Source organism: Atractosteus spatula, chromosome 6 (genome assembly GCF_055471065.1).
Source record: "Atractosteus spatula isolate fAtrSpa1 chromosome 6, fAtrSpa1.hap1, whole genome shotgun sequence".
In the NCBI taxonomy this organism is placed as follows: domain Eukaryota; kingdom Metazoa; phylum Chordata; class Actinopteri; order Semionotiformes; family Lepisosteidae; genus Atractosteus; species Atractosteus spatula.
In genome coordinates this window covers 2,643,091-2,670,184 of record NC_142711.1, presented here as the reverse complement: position 1 = coordinate 2,670,184, position 27,094 = coordinate 2,643,091, and the positions used below count along the sequence as shown (strand labels likewise).

General features: G+C 39.0%; 1 protein-coding gene across 4 annotated transcripts in view; it reads left to right on the top strand.

The window, feature by feature from the left end:
• Positions 1 to 27,094, top strand: part of LOC148831676 (laminin subunit alpha-3-like) — a 124,833-nt gene that overhangs the window by 11,155 nt on the left and 86,584 nt on the right. For all 4 annotated transcript variants that reach the window (XM_088918802.1, XM_088918801.1, XM_088918800.1 and 1 more), the window contains exons 3-7: positions 10,289 to 10,406; positions 17,370 to 17,488; positions 18,291 to 18,461; positions 23,527 to 23,624; positions 26,016 to 26,131. In XM_088918802.1, coding sequence (XP_088774928.1) covers positions 10,289 to 10,406; positions 17,370 to 17,488; positions 18,291 to 18,461; positions 23,527 to 23,624; positions 26,016 to 26,131 — 622 coding nt within the window. The remainder of the gene's footprint in view (positions 1 to 10,288; positions 10,407 to 17,369; positions 17,489 to 18,290; positions 18,462 to 23,526; positions 23,625 to 26,015; positions 26,132 to 27,094) is intronic.

Here is a 27,094-nt window from a genome sequence, read left to right as displayed (position 1 = left end):
AAATGTGGAGGATTCATTGCCCAAAGGCGGTTGCAAAGGAGAGGAGGGCTCGGCACCTCACCCCTGTGGCAGTTAGTAGCCCGTTATTCCAGGGATCTCATCCAGCTGCTCCTTGAGAGACTCCTGAGGATCGTCTTTAATGAAATGGATGGATTCAAATTCTTATGCAAAACTCCAGCTTCTACAGTCTTTGTTATTGAATGTTATTCTAACATTTTAAAAAACAGCACCATATTGGAAAATTGATGTTTTAAATATATTAGAATTGGGTTTTTGAGTTTAATCCTAAACTTCATATTTAATTTCTATAATTTATAACCACTGTTCAGATATCTAAACGTTACACCTGTATTTTTTTAATTTAAAACTAATTGAAATGGGAAAATGAGGCTGCTGAGTTAAATCATAGATAAATCTGTTACTTTTCTACAGCTTTTAGCATCTGTATGGCATACTTCAGATCCACCTCCCATGCTTTAGGGAAAAAATAACACCAACAAAAATGTCTGCAATTGAATTACAATAATAAGATATTACCTGAAAGCAACTTGCAAACCTTTTGTTTTTTTACTGGCTGGAAACAGTTTAAAGTACATGGTAGCAAAGTTATTTTAAACAAGTTACAACATCTTGCTCTACAGAAAGAAAATTCCATTGCTCAAGGAATAGCCCTGACTTCAGAAACGTTTGGGAAAAACCCGCCCGCACAAGTCACTTTGAAAATCTCAGAATGTAAAACTGTCAATCAGTTTTTAATTGCAGGATTTGTTTTTGTAAATTCCTTGATTGTGTCTGCTTAAGATGTAGCGTACGTCTTATATTTGTTAATTATGAAGAGATGTATTTATGTACAAATTATCTCTTTACTGGTTTTGTCAACCAGGCAATTTCTCAAATCAAAGAGAAATTCTCTCTATTGAATAGGGCCCAGAGTGAATGTAAGGTTAGTCAGGTCTGAAAAAGAACTAAGCAAGCTGGAAGACTGATGAGGGGGATATCACATAAGAACAAGCAGCCATGTCCTTAGAGGCCCATGTCTAAATGCCAGAAGGATTACAAACAGCACACTGGACTAGCAAGTAATTATGACACTGCAGGAGTTACAGAAGCCAGGCTTACGGAGAGTAACACTACGAGGAAGAAAATATGAAGGTGGAATAGGCAAGACTGAAATGGAGGTAGGGAAGCTACAGTATATCAAAAATGGCATAGAGGCAGAATCACTTATAATAGTTGACAAGAAATGCTTAGAATACACAGTCCGTGTGGTTCTAAATCTTCACAGCTCAGACTCAAGGGCGAATGTTCAAGCGGTTTAGTGATGGGCCTCCTGAGTGGGTGTTGCAGGTTTGAGCTGGGTCATGTGACTGGATGCCCGAGCAGGGATCCCCAAGCACCGCCAAGGGAAGTGTGGGGATAGTGGGTCAGGGTGCTGTTGGTGAGGGGGCCGCCTCTCCCCAGGCAGTGCTGACCCTCCAGTGTGTGGTGTGTGTTGTGTGTGTGGTGTGTTAACAGACGAATGGCTCGCAGGAGGTGAGCTGGAGGAGTCTGCATGTACGTCTTCCTCCTCTCCTCTTTGTAGCCGTGAGCCAAGACTCAAAAAACACACCACGTGCGATTTCAATACAGGGCATGTATTACAGTACAAAGCTGGTGAGTTTGGAAATTTGGAAATAAAATAAAACAGGAAAAAAAACTCAGGCCTGATCACAACGATGCTGTGGTGTACAGTGCAGTCAGATCTGTGTGTAGCAAGGACAGGATGGTGGTGTGATTTCTCTTTTTTTCACGTGGTTTGGAATACACCACAAATGGTTCATATAGTGATTGGCTGCTTTCTTACCCATCTGCAAGGGAAAGTGCTCACATTGATCTGATGTGAGAAGGATCTACGGATTTATAGAGTTGTCATCAAGGGGATAGTTTGTGCAAATGATGATAAAGGTTGACAGAATGCTTGGATATTTTTTTACAGAGCTGAAATTGTGTCATGTTCAAATTATACAATGCATTTGTTGAACCTCACTTGTTTATGTCACGTATCATATCTGAACAGGCAAGTGAATCTTTTTAGTCTGGTACCAAAGAGGATTCCATGTTGTGCTTATATTATTTTATTAGATTATTAGATTGGTTGCATGTTTATACCTATATTGTTTTATTAAATAGGTAGAAATATCAGTTTTATATACTTTCCAAGGATAAATAGTGAGATACATTCAAAGAATAATGATTCATCTTCAATGAGATCCATCAAAAAAACATTTTTTGTTTGATAAAACTCAGAAAAGCAGTTATTTTTTTCATTCACAGACAGGAAAGCTTAGCAGAGAGTGCACCTTGGGTGTGGGTGGGATTCTTTTTTAGTGACACACAGTTCACATCTGGCTCTCTGGGGGATGAACTCTGGCCAGAGTCCTCCTTGACTCTGCTGTCTGATGTCTGGACATGACTGTGCAGTCCTGTCAGGGCCAGAAGCCCAGATTCAGAGATGATAGACTTTTCTGCAGGCAGAATTTTCAGGTCCCAACAGGCCGCAAAGGGTTAGGAAAGGGACAGCCAGAATTCATAGAACATTTAGAAAGATGGCTTCCCCTCATGTGTAATAGGTCTACATGTGTTTCAGATTGCACGCTGTTCAGTATGTCTCCTAGCAGATGATACCTGGCAATGGTGTTTATGGTAACTCAGGAATACTTCGTCAGAGAGGGTATTCTGTTGTATGTTGGGTTAATACTGGTTTGTTTTTTTTGGCTGTTGCTTTATCATTTTTTTATTCTTTGCAATCAAAAACCAGTTGCCCTAAATCTGTCCTAACTCATCATGTTTACACTTACTGTCAAAATTATCTCAATGACAAATCCATATTGCAGAACATGAGAACCGAGTCCAGAAGTTATCTCAACCAGCTTGTCTTCAAGAAGATGTGTATCCTGAAGGAAACCTTTTATGTCTCATAGGCTGAAGCTTTGAAAGGCCTTGTGAGTACTGGTAAAATTCTTCCCCAACAGATCCAGATTTCGGCAATATCTTCAGCACACAGTATGCAGGTGGAAACATCATAGCAGTAAGAAGTAAAATCTGAAAATCGTCTTTTACTGATATTTTAAGGATGTTCTGAGGTGTTCCATAATGGTAAATTTCTATCTTTCTTACATCATTGTCAAGTTCATCCCACATGTGCTTATTGGATATGAACTCTGGCTGTTGTGTCACTGTTGGCCAAATCATGTTTTGGAGCAATATCTCTTTCTTTTTGTACTTTCTAGAAGGATTTTCATCAAAAAAGGAAGAATATTGACTGCTGTAAGTCTTGTTTGTTAGCTGAACCTCAGGTCTGAATCTCCCGAGTCTGTGAGGCCTATTTCTGTTGTAGAATATTTACTATCCAGCTAGAGCAGAACCAGAAAAGAGGCTGTGGTCCCCAGGATTTTGCACTGTGGAAACTGTGTCTTGTGCCTCTTCTTGAGTTTCTTTTGCAACATATTTTACATGATTTCTGTATCTCGCCAACGATTCCAGGAAAAACAGCACAACCACACTCCTCCTTTTCCTTTTCAAATACAATAGATGGCTATAGATAGTGCTCATTATTTTGTGGGCTGAGGCCTTAATGGCTACATTGTGTATAACTTTTTTTTCTGTTTTGCTGCAGCAAGAATTAGGAAATGAATACTTCCGTAATCAACCACAAAGAGTCCTTTTTAATTGCATTTATATTTCATTGTCATAAACCAAAGGTGTCAAACGCACGGCCTGAGGGTTCAGATCTAGCTTGGCAAGCCCATCTGTACAGTGAAAAAACAAGTACAGTATTATAATAATGCTTCACTGTGGTTGTAGAGCGAGGGGTGGGAGTATATACAATAGTTGCTTGTTTACTTTAGCTAATTATTGAACAAGACCTCCTGAGTTTTCAACAGAAGATTGTGTAATGTACAACAATCACAAACTATGATATTTTAAATAATTACAGTTAATCACACTAAACATATACCCTAATCAGTAGATAAAGAGTGAATTGAAATCTATTGAGGAGATGCAGACACTCTTAAAAGAAGGTATTACTGTTGTAAAATGAACTCCAAAAATACAAAACCCTTCAAATAAATCCCATGCAATGGTTATGCCTAGTACTATATGGCCTGCATTTTGTACATTTAAATCAAATCTAGGCTGCCATAGCAAATGTTTGCTAAAAGAGGTTTGACAGCCCTGAAATAAATCATGTGATGCACATCATACTGTAAGAGGATCTGCAGAAATATTTTGAAATTGTTCTGTTGTTTCCTTCTGCTGTTTTGGGCTACTTTATCTCCTGCCTTTTATTAATTGAAAAGTTATAAATGTTAGAGCCAGAAATGTATAAATGCCCGGACTGATATCAGTGTCCTAAATAGTGCATTTGCTCTTTATGTCTGTCTTAGCTAAACATGCCTAAGTACCTGAAAGCATTCTGGAAACATGAGAAAGCCAGAATGTAAATAATAAACTAACAACACAGGTGTAGGGATATAGAGCTGAGACAGTGAGAAATGTAGTGTACTTGATTACCAGGAATCCCAGATCAAGCCACTGAATCACTTTTTATTCCATGCCTTCTACCGAAAGCCATGTGTGTGCAGATGATTTTAACCACATAGCAACGACGCGGACCTAGAGGCCTTTCCTATTCTAATCCCTTATGCTTCTCCGTAGTTTTGATCAAACCAGATTGAGCTGGGACCCAGGCTTCAAGTTCTCTTGGTTACATAAAAGGGATTTTTCCTCACTGTGGAGTGTATCTGACTCAGAGGATTAGGGCCTGTGCCAAATATATCTCAAGCCATGGCATGAAGGTTTTTTACAGGAATGACTCAGCTTCTGGACTAAGAGGCCCCTTGATATGATTTGGACTATTATTGAGAATTACTATTATGGAAAATTTTTCAAGGTTGCAGTTCCAACCAGAGACTTAAATGGCTCAGGAATATATCAGTTTTTGGTCAGCGAGAGTGTTGATCAGTCTGATGGAAAAATAGAAATACCGTAAAAGTACCTCTTCACACTTGAATGCAGCATCTGAACTAAAGACCGGGAAACCTTATAAACCTTATAACGTTTTGAAATGTGGTGTTTGTTATCTTCGACGGTCAAAAACTGAGGGTCTCGCTGATGCATGGTTGCTCAGTAAATGTAGCAGTGCAACATTTTTCAGCTAACATGCACTTGCCAAGAAATGAAAAGTAAAACCTTGGTGACATTATTACATCTTTCTGTAGTTGCACACAGTATCTCTGGAATTATATTTGCTGTTCACCTTTTTATTTTCTTATATTAAAAAAAAATGATTAATTATTTATCTTTTTATTAAAGACCTTTGGTCGTTAATGTATTACAAGACAAATTCTTTAATTGTTACTGGATAAAGCCTCAGGCAGCACCGTACAGTACATGCAGCGTTCCCCAAGGGAAATATTGCCATTTCGATTGTAAAATATGTCCAAAAACATGAAGCACAGTTGTGATGAGCTTTTGTATCGGTTTCTCAATATTCAGAGTTGCGACTTGTGCAAGGGGTTAATTTTTTAAATGAATTTCAGCAATTTATATCCAACCTTGGTTTAAATGGCCTTATTTTTGCCCCTTTGAAGAAAACATCTTTGATCAAGACTTACAAAAGACTTGAGCGCCATACCCACATAGTATCAGGAAGGTGTTGATTAGAACCACAGCCATACAAAGGCCTCAAAGATCCTTTTAACAAATTTTGGAAGTGGCTTTCGTCTAAAACCAAGAGAATGTTTTCTGCATTTTTCACATTTTGAGGAGCTAGATCACTTCTAGCTTAAATCTTAAGAAATTGTGAGCCTCAGTGAAAACAAAATACAGTTGTGGATGCCATTGTTAGGGTTCAGGCTCAAGAAAAGCCTGTGTTGTCAAACGTCAAGAAATTGAATTTCTCCATTCAATGGAAAATGGAAAAAATGGTGGTTTCTTTCTCCTTTGTGCCTGTAGTTTGTATGACACAGCTGAGTAGCTGTCAATATGGAGGAATTTCACTCCCAGGTGTTCGTCCACAGGCCTCTGATCTTTAACCCCACAGCAGGAGCTGTGACCTGACTCTTCAGCGAACTGCATGGTGGCCTGTCCAGCCTGTTTCCAAGTTCCAGCCTGTCCTCAGTCAGCAGATGCTCAAGTGACAGGATTGCCCCTGGTCACATTATTTCAATCAAATGGTTTATTCTAAAATAGAACATTAAAATAATAAAAAAATGGTAACAGGGCAGTACTGTGGCATTGCAGTCTGGCTGTGCTGAGACTCTGGGTTCAATTCCTGGGTTGCCGTCTGCGTGCATCTTGTACAGTATGCTCTCCTCATGTCTGCGTTGGGTTCCCCCAGGAGCTCTGGTTTCCTTCCAAATTTGTATTATTATCACGTAGAACATTATAGTAAAACTGGCAAGTAATGATGAAAAATAAGGTACATTTACTGTGCAGTGGAAATGTGTGGTAGCTACACAGCGCCATGAAAAAGTGTGACACTCCCCCAGATTTGTCTACATTCTCGTGCATTTTAGCCCTGAGCATAATTAGATCTTCAAGAAGTCTTAAGAAAAGATGGAGACACCTTGATTAAAAGCATAACAAAGAAATAAGATATATTTGGATCATTTCATTAATGAAGCGATCCAACAGTAAATATCTTAGATTCAATAACTGATTGCATCACCTTGAGTAACAATGACATCAACTAGACATTTCTTGTGACTTTATCGGTCTCTCGCTTTGTGGCTTTTATACATTTTGGAGAGTTTTCTAGCATGATGAGCTTGCTTCAGGTCCCGTCCTAACATTTCAAAGACGTTTGGGTCCAGACTTTGACTTGGCTGCTGCAAAATGTACAATTTCTTCTTGAGCCATTCGGTTGTAGATCTGCTTGTGTGTTTAGGATCTTTGTCTTGCTGCTGTCGTGTCCCATTTCTGGCTGAGCTGCAGTGGCCTGCACTCTCCTCCTGAAGTTCCTGACACAACGCCAGATTCATGGTTCCCTCGGTGATGGCAAGCAAAGCAGCCCCAAACCTTGATACTCCCACCACAGTGCTTGGCAGTCAGGATGGGTCTCTTCTGCTAGATGGCGGTGTTTGGTTGTTGCCACACGGAGTGTTTCTTATTAAAAAAAGTTAAACTTTTGAGTCATCTCTCGGGAGAACAAATTCTTCCAATAGTCTTGTGGATTGTCCAGGTGCTCTTTGGCAAACTTCAGACATGCAGCACTATTCTTTTTAAAGAGCAATAGTGTCTTTTTGTCTAAACTCCCTTGAAAATCATTTGCTGTTCAGTGTTTTCACTATGACTGAGGCATGAACCCTCATATTAGCTGTAGAAAGAGAGGCCTGCAGATCCTCAGATGGGTGTTGCACAGCGCTTGTTTGGTGTTACTCTTGGGGATATCATGGCAGGACGACTGCTTTTGGGTAGAGTCACTGTGGTCTTGACTACAACACTGTCTGACAGTGGACAGATGGAGCCCCAAATGTTTAGAAATGGTTTTGTAATCCTTTCCATACTGGTGAGCCTCAATTATTCTCTTTTAAATCTTTTAAATTTGGTTAGTGGTTTATGGTGAAAACCAAAGTTACAAGTTTCCTGACCATGATATCAGACTTTGCTGCCCAGAACAAGTCCTTGTTTATTTATTGCTCAATTATTTAACAGCCTCAGTCTAATTATGCCCTTAATTGTGTTGAGACAACTAGGAATTTGCTTTTTATTTCAAATGCTGTGTACTGGTTTTTAATTATTCTTTTTTTTTCTATCGCATACATCATTGCACCTCACAGATCATTGAACTGATTAATATAAAAACTTAAATAACTGGTTATTTAAGGAAAAAATGTTTTGATTAAGCAAGGGCATCGCAGTAAGAAATATTAATTCCCATATTTATATTGGGGGTTCACAAACATTTTCTTGGCAGTGTGCAGGGTATTACCAGTGGTGTAGGTGTGGGGATGGTCAGGGTAAGTGCTTGCTTAAGGGTAGCATCACATATAGCTGTTTTTGTGCTTTTCTGAGGTGAAAACCCCATCATCCAATTGCTCTGGTGGTGATAACACAGTGTCAAATGTTTGTGGAGACATCCATCCATTTTCTAACCTATTTTCAGTTCCAGTTCGGGGTCGTGGGAGAGCCGGAGCCTGTCCCGGCTAGCAACAGGTGACAGAGACACACACACAGACACACAAACACAAACACAAACACAGGGCCAATTTTCCCAGACGCTTGTTAGCCTACCAGTATTTGGAGAAAACGGAGCACCTGGAGGAAACCCTTGCAAACATGGGGAGAACATACAAACTCCACGCAGACAGCACCCCAGGTTTAGAACTGAACCCAGGGACCCAGCACTGTGAGGTAGCCATGCTATCACTGAGCAACCATGCCACCCATTTCAAACACTGTATTATAATATGTTAAACAGTGTTCATGCATTTAACAGTGTGTATTATGCCTAAATAATTTTAAAATTTTACAAGCAGTGTTAAGTTTAAGCAGGGGATATATTTTGGTCTTGAAATTTTTCCCTCTTGCTGTCTTGACAGTGTCTGAGTTTTGCACCTTGTGTCTATAAGTAAACATACATACATGTTCCTGGATATGACTATATACATACAGATCCCAACACTGCAACCTTAGGAATGAGATAGCCTTTGCATATTGGCTGCAGAGAATTATAGAACTACACAGTTTTAAGTAGTTTTCTTTCACATGCTCCCAAAATCAGTTTTGTTTTCAGTACAGTTTTGCCTCTGTTTTCAATCTGAGGAAGAGAAGTATTGTTGAGTCTGACTGCCAAATGTGTAGTTTAGTGCATTGTGGTATTTGGTTACTGACTGTATTACAGGAAACTTGTGCTGCTGAAAGACTAGAAAATCCATGAAACCTGCCAGATTCCATTAGAAATATGTTTGCTTCTGCCAGTTCTTATTTCCAGTGATTTTTTTTACTCTTTCTGGTATGACAAAAGCTCCTTTGGGGTATACAATAGTTCATGGTGACTCATGTGACAGAGCTGTCATCAGAGTATGAATGCCGTCTCCACCCCTACCACATATACAGCAAATGACCTTTGTGTTGCACACCTAGTTGGCCCAGACTGTTTCAATATTTGAACTGTATGCATTACAGAATATAAGATCATTTTCAGTGGTAGGCCTTGCATTTGACACAATGTTGCTCACAGATTATCTTGGTTTAATAAATATTGTTATATGATAGCCAACCGTGGTATTTTTTAAAGCGTATTAGAGGTTGATTCATACTAGTGAGCAGTGTTGAAGATGAAGTGGTGAACTGATCGAGTTTGGACAAGCAGGTCTGGAGCTCTCCCGGTGTTTGAACTGGGTAGAATGCTAACATTCCTGTATTCTTGATTCCAGGAGTGGCTGAAATGACATCACCTGACAGGATTTTAACTGAAGGGTTATTGCTTGTATAGAGAAGACACAAGCCAATTTAGGGCCAATGGGATATGTACAGTACATGCCAAGGATCTTTATCAGATTAAGCTAGTTTATGTCCTAGTTTTCTGTGTGAAATCTGGACATGTTTGTGACTTATACATTGTCACAAAGTTGTTGCTTTATTGTAGTGTTAATTTATTCCCTTCTATTTTAACTCAGGGGTGCGGTATTTTATTAACCCTTGGACTAGAATGAAAGAGAACAAACACATTTCTTTTCCATGCATGTCACTTGTTGATTCTAAGATTTTGACTTGGCAGTAATAAATAGTAGATTTGCAAAATGTGTGCAGGAACTATTCTATATACATTGAAAGATGTTCACACACAAGAAAGTCACTTTTTGTAATGACTGTTTAGGATTGCATGTCTTTGCAAATACTCTGATGAATGGTACCCAGTACAGATAGTGTTTGGGTCTCCATTTTGAAGGAAATACAGGAACTACTATAACCTCACATTTCTGAAAATATTGGCACCATATTTTTTACCAGTAACATTTTCTGTGTAACATACATGTAAAAATAGTTGTAATTACAACATTCTATTTCTTTGCTAAAGTATCAGCAATGCAAAAACAGGTCTTCAAATTCTGGAAGTTGAACACTATTGTTAAATTCAGAACTGCTAGAAAGGCCCACCGACATTGGCGACTGAAAAACTAAGGCTTGCTAAATTTAGACTCTATAAAAGGATCATGCTTTGAATCAGTGTTATAATAATTAGTCACATCGCAGTGATGCCTCTTGACTAAGATGATTCTATTTGTGTTCTTAATTTCAGCTGTTCCACGTGGCCTATGTTCTCATCAAGTTTGCCAACTCTCCCCGTCCTGACCTTTGGGTTCTTGAGCACTCAGTTGACTTTGGAAGAACCTACTCTGCTTGGCAGTACTTTGCACGTGAGTTTGGTTAAATAAACCTGTCTCTCTTAGGAGATAATAGAATTAAAACATGACAGATTTATGTAATGTAATTTGTTATTTAGAAATCCAGATTAAAATAACCACAACTTTGTGCTTCATATAACAAATTCATAAATGATTACAGTTTTGAATGGGTGTATGTATTTTCCTTAGAGTTATGGCTCCAATCAGGTTATCAGTGCTGCATTCACCAAATGCTGCTCTTGAGATCTTCACCACTGATAAACACTTCAGTTCCAACTCTACTGTACCTTTGGCAGAAGCTCCAGTACTGTGTCTGGACTACAGCCCTGGACTAAGGCTGTATAAGTTTATTTTCGGAGCACACAAACATCCCTGCAAATTTGCTTTATATACTATTGACCTGTGCAACACACCTGCACCTCCAATGTTTAATTGCTTCCAGATATAAGTATGAGGTTTCGGTTTTCAACATCCAAAAAATCTTTTACTTTAGATCTCTTTATTTTGGATGTACTGTTCAACCTGTATTATGTCAGCGGTTTATGGATATAGATTTACATATGAGTTGTGCACATATCCGTTTATTGGAATGCATGTTTGTAATATATTAATTTCCTGCCCTGGAAAATGGATCAAGTCTCAGTTTTGTTTTTCATATTATAGATAATATGAAGCCGTTTTGTGGTGAAAATAATGAAGAGATGTGGGTATAGCACATCTCTTCAAAAATGTAAAATACAGCATGCAGCAGTGGTTATGATTGTGTTTGCAGAATATTCCGGGATTTCTCTGCAAATCTACATAGACAATACCCAACCTATATTTCTAACTGTGCTATATTTTAATCATCTTTTATTAGCACTTTATTTGTGGAAGCTGCTGAAAGATGGCTGTATATTAAAACATTCCTAATAAAATATATTTTATGATAAAAATATAAATACAAACAAACATAGTGCTCAAAATTAAGAATACACTGATATCTGATTGTCAGAGCCTAGCCCAATCCTGGACATTGCATATGTCCAACTGGGAAATCCTCAATACACTGTTAAACCTGCCACCTGCATTTAAAGTTAAAATAATAAGAAAAGCTGAGACCATCATGCTGTACATTTTATCCTGTTTTATCTATTAATTTAAGCCATCTGCAAGTAAGTCATACAGAAGTGATGTATGAGTCTTTAATAATGTTGCCAAGATGCCCAGGTGTTCTTTAATGCTTTCTTCTTTCATATGAAAAATTCTTTCAGGCAGGTCTATAATTTAAAAAAATCTTTGCCCTCTTTGAGTCCCAATCACAGACATTTTTGTTGCGGTGGTAAGGAGCTATGTAGATTGTAATTTGGTGTTAGTACAGTAACAGGACGAAACAACTCTAAAATATTTTGTGTACTCTCTTCAGAACGTGTAATCACTGGGCATTTACAGTACTTAACTATGAAAAACAAAAACCTTGTAATCTTAAAAAAATGTGTAAAACAAGACCTTAACTAGTGAAATAACATTATTATATTATTCCCAGTGGACTTTGCATCTGTATATACAGTATAACCCTATCCATAGTATTATCCATAATCTAATCCTTCAGTCTAAACCTAACTCTACCCCTAACCCTGTTAATAGCTTTAACCACATTGAACTCTCTCTGTAAAATATTCTGATCCCTAACAGTCTTCACAGATTCAGCCACAACCCTTACTTAGGGTGAAGTGCATTTATAATTGGGAATAAGATACAGTTCTTCACAGAGATGGGTTGTGGGAGTCAACAAGCGGTAAAAGCTACACTGACATGCTGCTGTTGTTGAAGCTGATACCCTGGCTTTGTTCAGCAGACAGCTGGATGTGATCCACAGACCCAAGCTGCTAACTGCCCGGTGAGACAGAAGGGACTCTCTCTTTTGTAGCCTTCCTTGTGTTCTAACCTTCTAGTCTTACTAACGAGTTAACGAATTGGCCGTTGGAGGTAATAAAGACTCTTTCTCTCTACTAACTCGCTATAAACCTCAGACCTATCTTAGACCTGACCATTGTTTTACCCATCTTGCACTGGGTCTTAACTTGCCCCATAACTTTCTCATATAGCTATTCTTGCACCAAGAATATATCTTTAACTTAATTCTAAATGTTAGCTACCATGGCGTACAATTTAATATGACCTATTCGTTGTCCTCACACAACACTTCAGGGGAATTACAGTCATCTACGGGGTTGAGGGATTGTGAAACAAGATGCCCAGCCATGTTGTGTTAAGAATGCGAAATGGACCCTGTTCGGGAGTCTGGGAAACTACAAGCCAGAAGGCTGACAAAGGGTTATCCAAGCTCTTGGTCGTGTGAACAACAAACTAGGTCAAAATCCAGAAGTAAAGATAAAGTGGCGTACAGTATATAGCCAAAAGGAAGATCCAGAAGACTAGATAGTTAAACTGTCCAAGAGCTCGGTATCCAGGAAGTACTCACAACGAGAGGCCAAGCACAGAATCCAGAAGACAAAGTCGTGGGTAAAGCAGAAGTCCATCAACCGAGAATCCAAAGCCAGGAGCAAAGTTATCAGGAAAACAAGGAAGCAAGGCTCGCCAGGAAAGACCCAATACTGGGCACTGACTCCTCTGTGGGCTGCCCTGAAGTATGCTATCCCTGGGGGATGCGGTGGAAAACGGGGAAGCGGATTGGATAACCATCCCTAGAGTTTACGCCTTCTCGGATTGATTGAGCTGGAGGTGGGACTCGGATTATTAGAAGCTGTGACATGTGGTTGAAGCTGACACCAGCGTTTCTTTCATCAGTTGGCTGAATGAGACCCCGAGATCAATTGATATTAATCATGCTGTGGTATTATTCATGCTGATGAGTGGCCTCCTGTTGTTTATAACTCTTTTTATGTCCTTGTGCACTGACTGATCCCACTATGATCACTCCATGTGACTGCATTTGGTCCCATTAGCTACCAGCATGTGGGAGCTACCCGACTGGTAGCAACAACTGATGACCAACATCCACACCAGTAACAGCAGAGCTTTGAAGAGAAATGACCTTAATGGGCTATGTGACTGGTATTTGCCCAAATTGTGAAAGTCTGCTCTCTACAAACAATTAATGGCATAAACTCCATTATGCTCAAAATGTACAAACAGTATGATCCTTTCCTTTTTCTGGAATATCATTCAATACAAGAGATCCCCCCCTCTTTGTGATTTGTTTAGACAAATAATCTAAACTCCTTAACCTAACCTTGACCTTTTCCCTAACCTTTAAATTAATGCAGATTTTAACCTATGTCTAATCCTAACTGTTGTGAAAACACTAAACCCTCCTGTAACCCACTGATGGTTTTATATTGCTTCCTGTGGTTTTGGAGAGCTACCCACATTTATGCTTTCCAGTTCCTTCTTGGAAACCAGGTTAAACTTCTTGTAAATTGCAGGTGTCCTAGTAACATGATAAAGTAAAAAGACAGCATTCTGAGTCAAAGCAGCTGAAGAGGTGGGCCTTTGACTAACTCCTCTCAGACTGATTGAAGTCGGATGCTGTTGTGTAGAATACACCCTGTCAGAGCTGTTTCTGCTTGCACATTGGTAAAGAAAGCAACTGACACTCTCTCTTCCCTCCCCTCCTTTGATGTGAGGTCTTAGGACAGGACTGGTGGGACAGAAGAACTACCTTTACCTCAGGATTGGTCTTCGGCACAAATCAGGTCACAAAATAAAGCAGAACAAATACTTGAAAAGAATTATTCAAGTACTTGAAAAGTATTATTTTCGAAAGCCCTGGTTTTGATTACTTAAAACAACTGCATTAGAAACATTTCAATATCATCATAAAAAATATAAAGTTTTTAGACATCAAATTTAAACTGAAAGCAAACATTGAGTCGACATTGCGAATAATTTGATAATTAGCTTTAAAAAAAGGTTATTGACGTGAATGAAAAGGAGCTTTGTGCTGATAATGAATGGCCTTGCTTAAAATGGGATATACTGCAGAGTGCTGGAAGACAGAGAAAAGCCTCTAAATATGGAAATTGAGGTCATTCTTCCCACTAGTCCACAGCAATGAGCAGACAGCCATAGTACTGTACAGTATATAGCTGTTGCAGATGGTGCATGTCGATAATTATAAAATAAGAGATGTCAAATCAATATGTAAGTCAGGGCCTGACACCACGTTTCTGTGCAAGTCAATTATAAAAATTAACAATAATTACACCCCCTATTGTCAGGGAATACAGAGCGTATCATAGCATGTGTGTTCTTGATTTGTCTGGGACAGCTTGGTAATGAAGTAATAACCAGGTAGCAAACAGACAGCTAGTTACTTACAATGAGACACAACTACACAACACAGAATGTGTCTGCCTATGTACAGCTTTTTACAGTTCTGTGAGGATCAGAGCCATGCCCTCTACAGGCATAGAAAATACTGAATTTATCCTGAAAGTGAGGCATAAAACTAAAAAAAAACAAGAGCAAAGAAGGAACCTGTGTGCTGGGATCCTGCCCAGGACTGAAACACTCACTAAAAGTCCCATAATAAATAAATGGGAACCAATTTCCCTTTTCCAACCAGTGCATCACTAAACCAGGAGAGATGTCTTTTAGCCTGTGGTTTTCACCATCATGGAATTAGTACAACAATATACTGTAAGACACCGTGTCCCTTTTCTATAGAGTACGGTGCTCTTCTCATCCTCAGGTTGTCTAGATAGGATCTGGTTTCTTACTCTGAAGATGGAGGAAAACTCTCTCAGGGTCCAGTTACTTCTCCGCTGGTCTTCCTTCCTCTTCTCCTTTCTCCTTCTCTCCTCTCACTCTTGCTTGCTCCTCTGCTCTGTACTATGGACCTACACTGCATCCTTTCTGAAATAGTCAGATATGAGCAGAATTTTTCTTCTTCCATCCGGCTGCATGTGGTTTCATCTGGAATATGTTTTGCCCATTTTAACTCTTTCAATATTCTTCAGCTTTTAGTCAACTGTTTATTTTTTTTCATTTTGGTGGTAATTACTGCCACCCTGCTAATCTACTAATGCACTTACTAATGCCCAGTTGGTTTCTGGCCTGTTGGAGCAGATGCAACGGTTAGTTTATAGAGATTCCCACTCTTGGTCCAGCAGATCCACACCTGCTGGTTTTCATTCCAGATGAGCTTAATTACATAACTGAAGCCTTAATCGAACTAACAAGTTGTTTGATTGGAGTACATGCAAGTATTTTTTCTACTCTGAAGTTTGGGATTGCACAGTTTGTTGCTTTTGACATGCAGTAGTTAAACGGTATCTTCCAACCTGTTTACAAGGTTATAACAAACAGCACAAATCTGTTGAATTGAATTATATTATTATTTCAGTTAAGGCTTCAGTGGGGTAACCTGAGAACTCAACTGGAACAAAAACCAGCAGGTCTCTGGGCCCCCGGAGCCAGGAGGGGGAACCCCTGTGTTAATAAACGTCATCTCTGTCCTTTCTCTTGTGTCCTGCGGGCAGTGCTATCTTTAAATACAAGTGTTCAAAGAAACACTTGACAACGCTAGAGGACCCAAGAAACATATTGTTCCCTCTCTGTAGTGCACTATAGACTACAGACAGCAAACAGAGGATCACATTTATGAAGAGTCCAAGGAATGGATAAGCTTCTCTTTAGCAGGGAGAGAGAGAGGTTTGTGGCTGACAATAAAAGAACATGCTAGCAATTACCTACCCTTATTTCACCCTGGAAGTGTAATTCAGAATAAACTATGAGCATTAAATGTATAAATCATAATTAATGATCTACAGTACAAAATATAGTTATATGATTGCCAAAACTTAAATGTTGAAAGAGTTATTAAGTTTTGCCATTTATTTGAAGATTTTGTCTTTAATTTAAACAAACACACTTGTATCAGCTTGTCCTTCAGTATTTAAGAAGAATGCAGTGAGTAATTCCATCCAGGTAGGAAAGGTTTTCTTAGTTCTCTGAACTTTGTTGAGTCAAAGGTTAAATTTGCTCCCTCTGCCACCTTCTGACCACACCTCTAGATATAGGCCTGACCGCTGCTTGAAAGGTGTTGATATTTGCTGAATCCACCTCTGTTCTATATGCTAACTTGTCTACTGCACCCCACCCCTTTTTACAAGAGTCTCAAGAGCAGATAATCTCTGTAATTTCCAGTGGAAAAAAAAACAGCTACGTCATCATGGTGATATGGGTCCATACAGTGTTCTTTCGGTGGACTGTGATACCCTATTGGGTAGAGCTTCATGACTTTTGTGAAATAACCTTTAAAATGTTTGAAAGGTTTTTGGACTAACACTAGTATCTGAGCAATGTAGTGAGTGTGCAGCACAGAGATTGATTCATATCTAACTGATTTGGGTGAGAGAACAAAATCCTGGCGGTAAGGGTGAGGACATCGAAACCCCCCTTAGCTATGTGGAATGAGCTTAGGAGCAGCTGCAAGAGTTATGATGGGATGGGGTAAGCAGTCAGTGGGCACTGGGGAAGGGATGTTCATTACCCGTATTTATACATCACTGGGTGTGGAAAAGGGCCAGCCTTTAATCACAAGCTTTTGTCATCAATTTCAGTTACTGGTTTGTAATAAATGATATGTTGAGACATATATAAGACTTGTGTAAAACCTCTGAGGCATCCATTGAATGTCTGAATGTCTTTATATAATTTTGACTGCAAATGATGATGCATAACAAAATAAAGGCACGTTAAGTCATTACTCAGAGTTTGATAACAACAAAAGACATCCATTTATCAAGCCAAGTTGATGGGACAATTGGGTCAAGCACATTTCAGCAGCACTACTGTGTAGTGTGTCCACACAAGATCAGTAACGTGTACATTCTCCGAGACAAAACTAGTTGAGTTACACAGATAATGTGGTTCTGAAGGCTTAGCTATTTCTTGGATGAAGAACTTTTCATTAAATCATACGTTCTTTGCTAAAAAGGGAATTTTAAATCTCTTTTTAATTTGCAGATGCAAAAGGAGATTGCATTGAAAGGTTTGGAAAGGACCCTAATGGACGTATATATAGAGATGATGACCAAATTTGTACAACAGAATACTCACGGATAGTACCATTGGAGAATGGGGAGGTAAGACTTTCATCGTTATTGAAGAAACAAAGAGGCGAAACATGACAGAAACATGATATATTTCTCAGCTCAAGATCTTTTTGCCTTAAAGTCTGTTTTGAATGAATTGCTTTTTATTTTGTTGACATCTTCATAACTTCACAGTCTTGAATTCTTCAAAGAGAAATGGTTGAAGAAGTTACAACTCCTCAGCTTCTGGTTATAAGTCTGATGTATGTTGAAATACCCACAGAACTGTTTGCCCAGCCTTGAATTTTATCTACATATTTTTAAATTTCATTTGCAGCTTCTATAGTGTTTGATAATTTCCAAAAAATTGTTCAAGCAAATTGACACTTTTTTGGACATTATCAAATACTCTAGAAGCTTAATCAATTTCAGTTTAAGCTGTATAATCAATTTAATTAATTTACTGTTCATGAATCCAGATCAAACATAATACTGCTACAAACATAGCAGTATTAACTGTTTTTTATAAATTAAGGACTGAATTGAAGATTAGAAAGATTAGAAAGTTAACCTCTGTTCTCACAGATAAAAAAACTATAGTTATACTGTAACTATTGCCAATAACTAGTGTTACGTGAAATATGAAAAAACTTGGTCAAATCAAAAGGAACTGCAAAATGTATATGTTACTTGCCCCAGAATGAAATCCCTAGAGGCTTTTTTTACTATCACACTGCAGGAGTGGGTCAAGATATCTCATACATGGCCACACAACTGCCTTCATTCACAAACAAGTTAAAACTGGATCACTGTGCCAGCATTAACTGAAACCAAATCCTCTTTTTTTTATTAGATTGTTGTATCTCTGGTGAACGGTCGTCCTGGAGCCAAGAATTTCTCATATTCCCCAGTCCTGCAGGATTTTACCAAAGCCACCAACATCCGTCTGCATTTTCTAAGAACCAACACCCTCCTGGGACACCTGATATCGAAGGCCCAGCGGGACCCCACTGTCACCCGCAGGGTGAGCATGAGAAATCTGCTTTTCTGCTGACACACATGCAAAAAGTGGCGTAGAAGTATGACTAAATGTCTACCCAAGTTTATAGCCAACAGAACTAAGCTTTACTGCGGGAGCCTTTTTTACAATTTAACATGGCATTCCACTGGCAGCTTGTCCCCCGTGCCGTAAACCGTTATGTTAGAACATTTCACAGGATACAGCAATTATTGTCTTAACACAGCTCTCTTAAAGGCATATTCAGTTTACATGTAATGTCCATTATATGACAACACATATAAATTCTGTTTGTTTTGTTGTATGACAAGATAGTTTAAAATGAGAACTGCCTAAATAAAATATTACAGCGCACGGAGCTGCAATGAAGGCATTAGTTATTATTGTGTTTTGTGGTATACTGTACATGGTCAGCAATGGGGAGAATTATTGTGAAGCCCCAATTTGGACAAAACCTTTGTTTTTGGTGACAGAGGGGGTTAGTTCAAGTTTGTCGCGTTGGTACTTTACAGCTGGATTGTCCTACTTCAAAGGCTCAGAAAAAGGTTTTTCTGAGTGGTATTTAGTCACTTCCTGGTGAGGTCATTAAGTCTCCATAAGAATAGACCCCTTGATAAATATGCCAATAAAGATACAAGAAGAAAGGAGACAAAGGAGAGTAGCAAGGGAAGTGGGGAGAAGAACAGAGAAGAAGGAACGTCATCATCCATTATCCACTTCTTCCTCCAAAGTTGTGGAATCTGAATTTCCTGGGTGTGGAATCCTTAGGCTAAAAACATTCTTTCCTATTTCAGCGATGATGTGTTGGAATAGAGGAAATCTGTTCCCATTTCGTGCAGGTATTTGTGTTTTAGACAGGGAGATTTAGTCCTGGGCAGGATCCATTTTTATTAAGGTGCAAGTTTCTTTTCTGGACCTATTTAAGGTGTTTTTTTGGTATATTTGGGTCACGGGGGGGGGGGGGAATTCTAGATATTTTAGGTAAACTTGTATATTGTAATATAGGACTCTGCAACCCTTTAATTGTACTGTACATACTGTACCTGTCTATAGTGTAACTGTTATGCAGTCATGTTATTAATATGATTTTTTTTGTTTGATCTGACTTTGAACCCCATATACAGTATTACTCTGTCCTCGGGAATGTATTGGATGGGAACAAAAGCACACATTTCATATACCGCCTAGTTATTTCCTGCCTGCTATTTTGTAACAGTATCTCCCAAAAAGACTTGACCCCAGGAAATGCAGCACTGGATATATAGAATCTGTATCATAATCACAAGAAAATTTAAATTCCCCGAAAGTGAAAGGAGCTCTGAACTGGGGCTGACCTTCCCAAGCATGTGGTGAGGGGATGCCTGGTGTCTGATATTGAACATTCTTGCTGGCCTTTGTGGAGCAGTTTTATATCCTGCTTCAGTAACAGTTTAATACATTACATCATGTAATGATTACATCATCGTCCTCCGATGATTTCATTTCTTTTCTTATTAGACTCATTGACTGTCACATAACAGACCTGAAGAGTCCAGGTTTACCAGCCTTCAATGCACATCCTTGCTTGAGTTGTTCTTGATAGGCTGTGAAGGCAATTCATCAGTGATTGTAATCTTCCAGAAAAGTCAGCTGACATCGTACCAGTGGAGCACAAACAAGTATTGAAATGGTTTGTGAAAAGGCGAACACATTCACTAAAGCCTGAAATTAAAATTTCACTACTCATTGTTGGGTTGTTTTTGAATTTTCTAATGTAGGAAAATTCTCTATGAAAGCATGTGTTATGTATATATTAAAGTGCTAATATTATTACATGTAGTTTATACACTCCATAAGTCACTGCTTGAACTTTGGAACAGATGTTGTTGGTTTAGCAGGAGGTTTGTAAGCTTTCAATTGTGTACATAATCTCCCAAGTTCTCCACTGAATTGATCACAGGGATCATCGTGTTATTTACTCTATCAACTCAACCTGATCAAGTGTTCTGTATATTTTTTATCTGTTTGCTGACACCAGAGTACTTTTCCATGAATTCCCCTCCTTGTGCATTCCAAGCTATTGGGCTTGATGCCAAGAAAAGGTTTACAACCAGAGCTGGCAGGTAAATGTAATTTAATGACTTGAAGATTATTCAAACCCAGCCCACAGGTTGCAATAACCTCTCCTTTACCATATGATATGGTAATTTCTCGGCAGCTATGGTTTCCTTTCGCAGAGACTTACAAAAAACATGAAACAGTACAAATAAATATTACATTAAAAATACATATTACATAAAAGACATCAACCCATAAATAGTAATTATATCCCACTTCTACTGGAATCCACACAGCTACAGCATAATCTGTGAGTTTACTTCCCCCTGTAATTGCACAGCACCCCTTAATGTTTGCACATAACCACTAATTGTACTTGTCCATAAACCAGTGCTTCTTTATTGTGAACATGTTTATTGAGTAGTTACAGTACATTGCATGTGGGATAAAGGAATTCCTCATTTTGTTGTGTCTGCATTGAGGGTCTCTAAAATGTCTGTTTGAAGGCGTCTACATGCAGAGCATGTGTGGAATGAGAGGAGCTACTAACTAGTCTCAACGCACCCTTACTGTAAACAGTTTGAAAGCGCAGGTCAGGTGGCTGCCCCACTAACGTCGAACATATCCTCAAAAGTCTGGATAGCTTGGCTTTCTGTTGCAAAGAAAGACTGTTATACCAGACAGTTATTCCATACTGCATGACACTGTAACATAGAACTGAAAAACATGGAAGAATCTGACTTCTGGCACCAAACACCCCTGACCTGTGTAAATTCACTGTTGTACTTTATTACAAATAACGTCAGCATCAATTTCCCTTCAGGATCAATAAAGTCTTATCTATCTATCTAGCATGTGCCTTGGACCACTGGCAACACAATCATCTGTATAGAGAGTGAAGAGCAGTGGTGAACTCACACATCCCTGGATGTCCCAGAGTTAGTTATTACCTAAGAAAAATGTGTATTATTAACTTCCACCTGCCGAAATCAATCTCGTAAGGAATGAGTTGTGCTGAAATATCAGATATGGGTTAATGTGTACAGTAAGGTCTTGACATTAAAAAGGGTTTGGTGCAGAGGACAGTCACAAATAGCTAACTTTGCATATAACCAGGTCCACCTCAATACTGTCACATAGTGTACTAAAGTATATAGTGTATATGGTCAAAAGACATAAATAACAGTATCTCATATGATAGTTAAAGTTAATTTAAATAACTTATTTATCAGCTATAAATAATAGTTACTATATATAGTTACTTACAATAATCAGCTAAAATAAACAACATTAATCCCTCCTCTGTGTCCAGCAGACACCTGCGCTTTCTCTTTCTGACTCCATGATCAGCAGGCCCGGCTGTAAAATAAAACGGGCAATAAAACTGTGGGTGAGTCCTTCTCCACACTGCTGACACAGAGCCTGGAGCGTTTGTTACAGTATAAAAACAGGACCACGCTGGGATGGGGATGCTGGGTAGTGGGTACTTGGGCAGGGGGAAGGGTGCGGCTCACTGTTACGACCAGCAATCAGAAACCCGTTACCAGAAAACGCTCTTACCAGTTCCCAGTGCCGGCTAATTCCACAAAGCACCGCCGCACGTGTTAATTAATCAGTCTCAGCTGTCCTTCACTAAACTCACCCCAGTCTCCACTCCTTATAAACCCTCATTCAGTATCAGTCAGCGCTCGGTATTGGTTGCTCCCCTGGATTTCCTTCCTTGCCTGTTGTTCTCCTGGCTTCCTGTTTGTAACCCCTTGGTCTTTTGGATTTTTTCCTGTTTACTGACTACGTCTTTGCCTAGCGATTTGGATTGCTCGCCTAACGCTCTGAGATCACCGCACAGGGTGCCGATATACCTTTCGGCAGCTCGCTGTAACACTCACTCACTCTGTAGATTCCTTTCACAGTCCTAGTCTGCTGTGCCGCTAATATGAAAGTTGTGCTTCACAACCTTTGGCTCAGTTTCATCCTGCTCTGCTCTTCTTCCATATACTGTGAGACCCCGTGCCAGACCAAATTGAGAATAAGCAAATTTCCTAATGTTACATTTGCAGATGTTGAGACCTTACAGTAATTGAATAATTTTTCATAATGAAATAATGTTAAGATGTCTGGTCTAATTCTGCTGAAGAAAAGTAAAGGAAAATCACCCTGGCATATGGTTTGTGTTTGTCCAAATTCTTATTGAGTGAGGGTACAGTAACTCCAGCATCTTCTGTGCTTTGTCCTTGTTTATTAGCAAACTGATAGGGATCTAGTTTACCATTTACTGACCGGGAGACATTCTGAACTAATTAGTTAATCAAAAAGGATGTAAGAGCAGCTGGCCTGAAATCAGTGTGTTCTCTTAGGTGGGTTTTCTTAGGAGGGATATAATGTACTGCAGAAATAGTACAGTATGTGTGTTTGCAGACATTTGGAAAAATTCTCAAGCAAAGACGAGGTTTATGAAGATTTGTACACCAAACATTATTCATGACTTGGTCTAGATTAATGATTACCCTGTCTGAATGAAACTGACTTTAGTATGTTATCAGAGGTGTTTGCTTTATCATATCTTTATCATACCTTAAAACAAAATTGAGTTAACCTTATCCCATTTAATCTTATTCCTACTGGCAGCAGAGGGTTTGTTGTTATTATATTAATGTACTGTTTTTAATAAATATCGTACGTGTCTATATTTGCAATATCTACTGCAGTAGGAAGATGATTTGATTTATTGTGTAGACTTTTGAAAATCTGATGGTATTGACCCTTTGAGAAACTATTCAAGAGATTGTATAGCATAAGAGAACATGTCAGCTTAAAAAATGACTCATAAGTTAATCACTACATCAGAATTGTAAATGCTGAGTCTCTTTTACGTTTTGGGGTTACAAGATGGTCCTACCCTTGTACTCAAACACAGGAACAGTCAGCTTACAGCTTGTGTGCATTTTTTCAGTCCTTTTCCAGATTTTGCATTCTGTTGTGTTATAAAACAAAACATTTGTTTTTTTTAAAGTTTTTGAATGACTTGTTTTTGCAGTATTACTACAGCATTAAGGACATCAGCGTTGGGGGGCGCTGTGTGTGTCACGGACACGCGCAGGTGTGTGATGCCCGGACCCCTGCAAACCCATTCCGGTGAGTGCTGAGTTACTCTGCGTTTCGAGAACCTTTTAGGATACAATCCATTTAAATGACAACATCCTAAGTCTCAGGATTCCTGTCTGTGCCGATAAAGGAGCAGGGGCAGCTCAGGGTAAAGGGTAAGTCTCTAGATTCTTGACTGGCGGGTTGTGGGTTCGAGTCCCTGGTGCAGATGCTTCACTCCAGTTGCTCCAGGCCACCCAGCTGCCTGACTGGGGACCAGCAGGCCATACGTTCTGTGATGGACTGGGTCACATGGTCTCTGTTTGCTCAACGCCTTGAAAACCGGGATTAGCTCTGGCCCAATCAGCAGCTGTGGCTCGAGTGAGGAATGTACAGGACCTGCCTACCACCCAGAGTGTAGTAGTTGAACTGCCAATACTTTTAGTCTGCCTAGAAAGGCCCCTGATGGTACAATACAAATAGGATGGTTTTCAGAGATTTTTGGTCCTGAATAAAATCAACCAGTCATTGTAAATAAGTGAAACCGACAGTGCAGTAATATAGTGACAGACAATAGTATGGAAGACAAGAGAGTAAAAGATGTATAATGCTTTTAAAAAGAATTAATTTTATTTAAAGAAATCTGTCAGCTTCCCTGCCAAATTCATCCAGAGCTATCCTGTACTGTACAGTAGGTGACATTTTGTAGGTAACAAAGTCCTTCTGAATTGTAAGAGTCCAAATAATGTCTGTAAAACATTCGGTCTGCTTTCCTCAGAGACATTCTGAAAAGCTGTTGGTTGGTTATTTATCTTGCCACAATGTTGCGATTTTGTGGGAAACGGTTTTGCTTTATTTTAAACTTTTCAAAACCAGAATATAACACGAGGAACAAAATGATTGAGTGTTACAAAGGACCCTGAAAATAAAGCAAATAGATTTCACAGAGGTACCAGAGGCACTGCAGGCCTATACCTTTATGTCACTGGAGAGGTCCTGATAAAGACTTGATAGCACAGGATTCAGAGATGCCCAGGATGGAGATGTGAGGGATCTCAACACACTGCCAACATCTCTTTAGCTCTTTTCCCCAGATTTAGCCACATCTGGATATTCCCGAAACCTGTGTAACAAGGTGCCTCTGCTCATGAACAGCGTATACCCAAAGGATAGGGACACACTTTGTGTGATAGTGTCAATGAGGAATTGGTTATTCTTGAAGAAACTTAAAATGAAGAATGATTAGGAGTTGCGGAACTCTTGTGTCTGTATTGTCCCAATACTTGTCACAGGATTTTTCTATAACATAATTTAATCAAATTGTGTGCTTTATATTTTTGTATCTCAAAAGGCAAATAGATAAATAGCAGTGATTCTACTGGGTCTTATGAAGATGAAAGCTTCTAAAAGACTTGCTAAAATAGAGATTGTCATTTAACGTCTTTATTTATGGGTCAAATGGGTGAGGCTTATATCCTGTTAGAAAACAAAAGGAAGTTCATTTTTGAAAGAACACAAATTAAACTTTTAACAATAACATCTTGCTCACAGGCAATTAAGACAGGAGGTTCAGTTTGGGGGCTTGGTAAAAACAAGATAATTACAGTATATTTTCAGTTGGTTTATTTTAGACTCCCAGATTGGTATTAATTGCAAGATGAGAGCTTGTTCGTGGGTGGAGAACAAATCAACTTATACAAGGAATGATTTTAGCAAAGTTATGGGGGAGGGGGGAGATTATCAAATATTTTTGATGACATACAATTTTACTGAACAGAATTATAAATATATGAAGGTGTCCATCGTATTAGAAATTCAAAAAATGAAAATAAATGTTTTTTTTGCTTAAAGATAAAGATAAAGTTTTAAATAGTGTATATTTGGAGAGGGAGAACATGAAGCAAACTTTGAAATACTTGAAAATTTGTCCTGATAATCTGCTTGAATTAACTTGGCTAAAACATCTAAATGTTTTAGGAAAATCAAAACTTAAAACTTTGGAATGCCTGGGAAAGTATTGAAAGTATTAAATCAGAGAAACTCATGATACAGTTCCTTTCTGTTGTTAAAACATCACAGCGCATGCTTTAGATGTAATCCGTGCAAGATCAGATGCAAATGAATATTTTCTTCTCTTTCTTGGCCATCTCTAAATATAATGTAATGGAATCTTAAAGGCCATTATTCTGCCAGCTCACTAAAAAGCTGATAAAAGTGCTTGAGCTGAAAGAGGTTTGCAGGCTCTTTACATTCTTGACCTGTGTGAGAGTGTGAAATCCATGTAACACTTCCATAGAATTCCAACTTCATATCAATGTCAATTCCAACTTCCAGCTTCATATGATGTTGCCGATCTACTGCTGCTAACAACATTGTGAACTTGTACCCTCTATTAATGCCAAAGAATCAGCTAATATCTTAAATAAACCTCTCATATTCCAGACTTCAATGCGACTGTCAGCATAACACTTGTGGGGAGACCTGCGATCGCTGCTGCCCAGGGTTCAACCAAAAGCCGTGGCAAGCAGCCACCTCTGAAAGCGCCAACGCGTGTGAGGGTAAGTGCCTGACATGTGTTTTGCATGTACTGTATTTCTTGTCACTCCAGCCTTTCCTGCTACAGATGTGGAATAGTGGCACCATTTGTGTCTCTGCCTTATTCATTTAAGGCTTACACCTGATTTTGTGATTTGTAAGACTGTATTTAACCAACATACATGGTAAGACCAGAATGGTGCAAAGAAAAATTAGTATTATGCAAATTAAAATCAGTATGATACAAGGTAAGATCAGTGTGATGCAAGTAAAATTGTCATAGAAATACAATGATACACTAATATAAATAGTATGATAAAATTACAATCAGTTTGATACACGCATGATTAGTATGATTGTGACAGATTTTAATATTCCCTGAACGTGGGGAACCTGCATACAATAATAATAATAATAATAATAATAATAATTGCTTACACTTATATAGCGCTTTTCTGGACGCTCCACTCAAAGCGCTTTACAGGTAATGGGGACTCCCCTCCACCACCAATGTGCAGCATCCACCTGGATGATAACACCCGATTTAACAGAAATTAAGGTGGTGTCTGCACCAGCATTGTTATTGTTAACCTGCTGACCTGATTTTGGTCCCTCGGTTGTATGCTCATTTTAATTTGTGGTTAGGAGCAGTGGCAAGTACCTCATCCCGGTTGATGTATTTGGCTGGTCTTGCTCGTGCCGTTTTCTTTTTACTGGTGTGGCGACAAGGCTGGGGCTGCTACTCCGTGGGAGCTTGCCCTGCTCTCAATAACCATACCACCTTGAAACCCTTATGAAACCTTTAACCTGGAGTCTTTTGCTACTAACTCAGCGTCTCACCCACGAGACCGAGTTTCGCCTGAAACAAACGTGTCCTCCCCTGAGCATTAACAGAAGTCACATAGAGAGACTCTGCCTCTCGCTCAAACTCGAGCCAGTCTTTCTCTCAAACAGCCCCGTTCTCCCTCTCCCCAGTTCTCCAGACC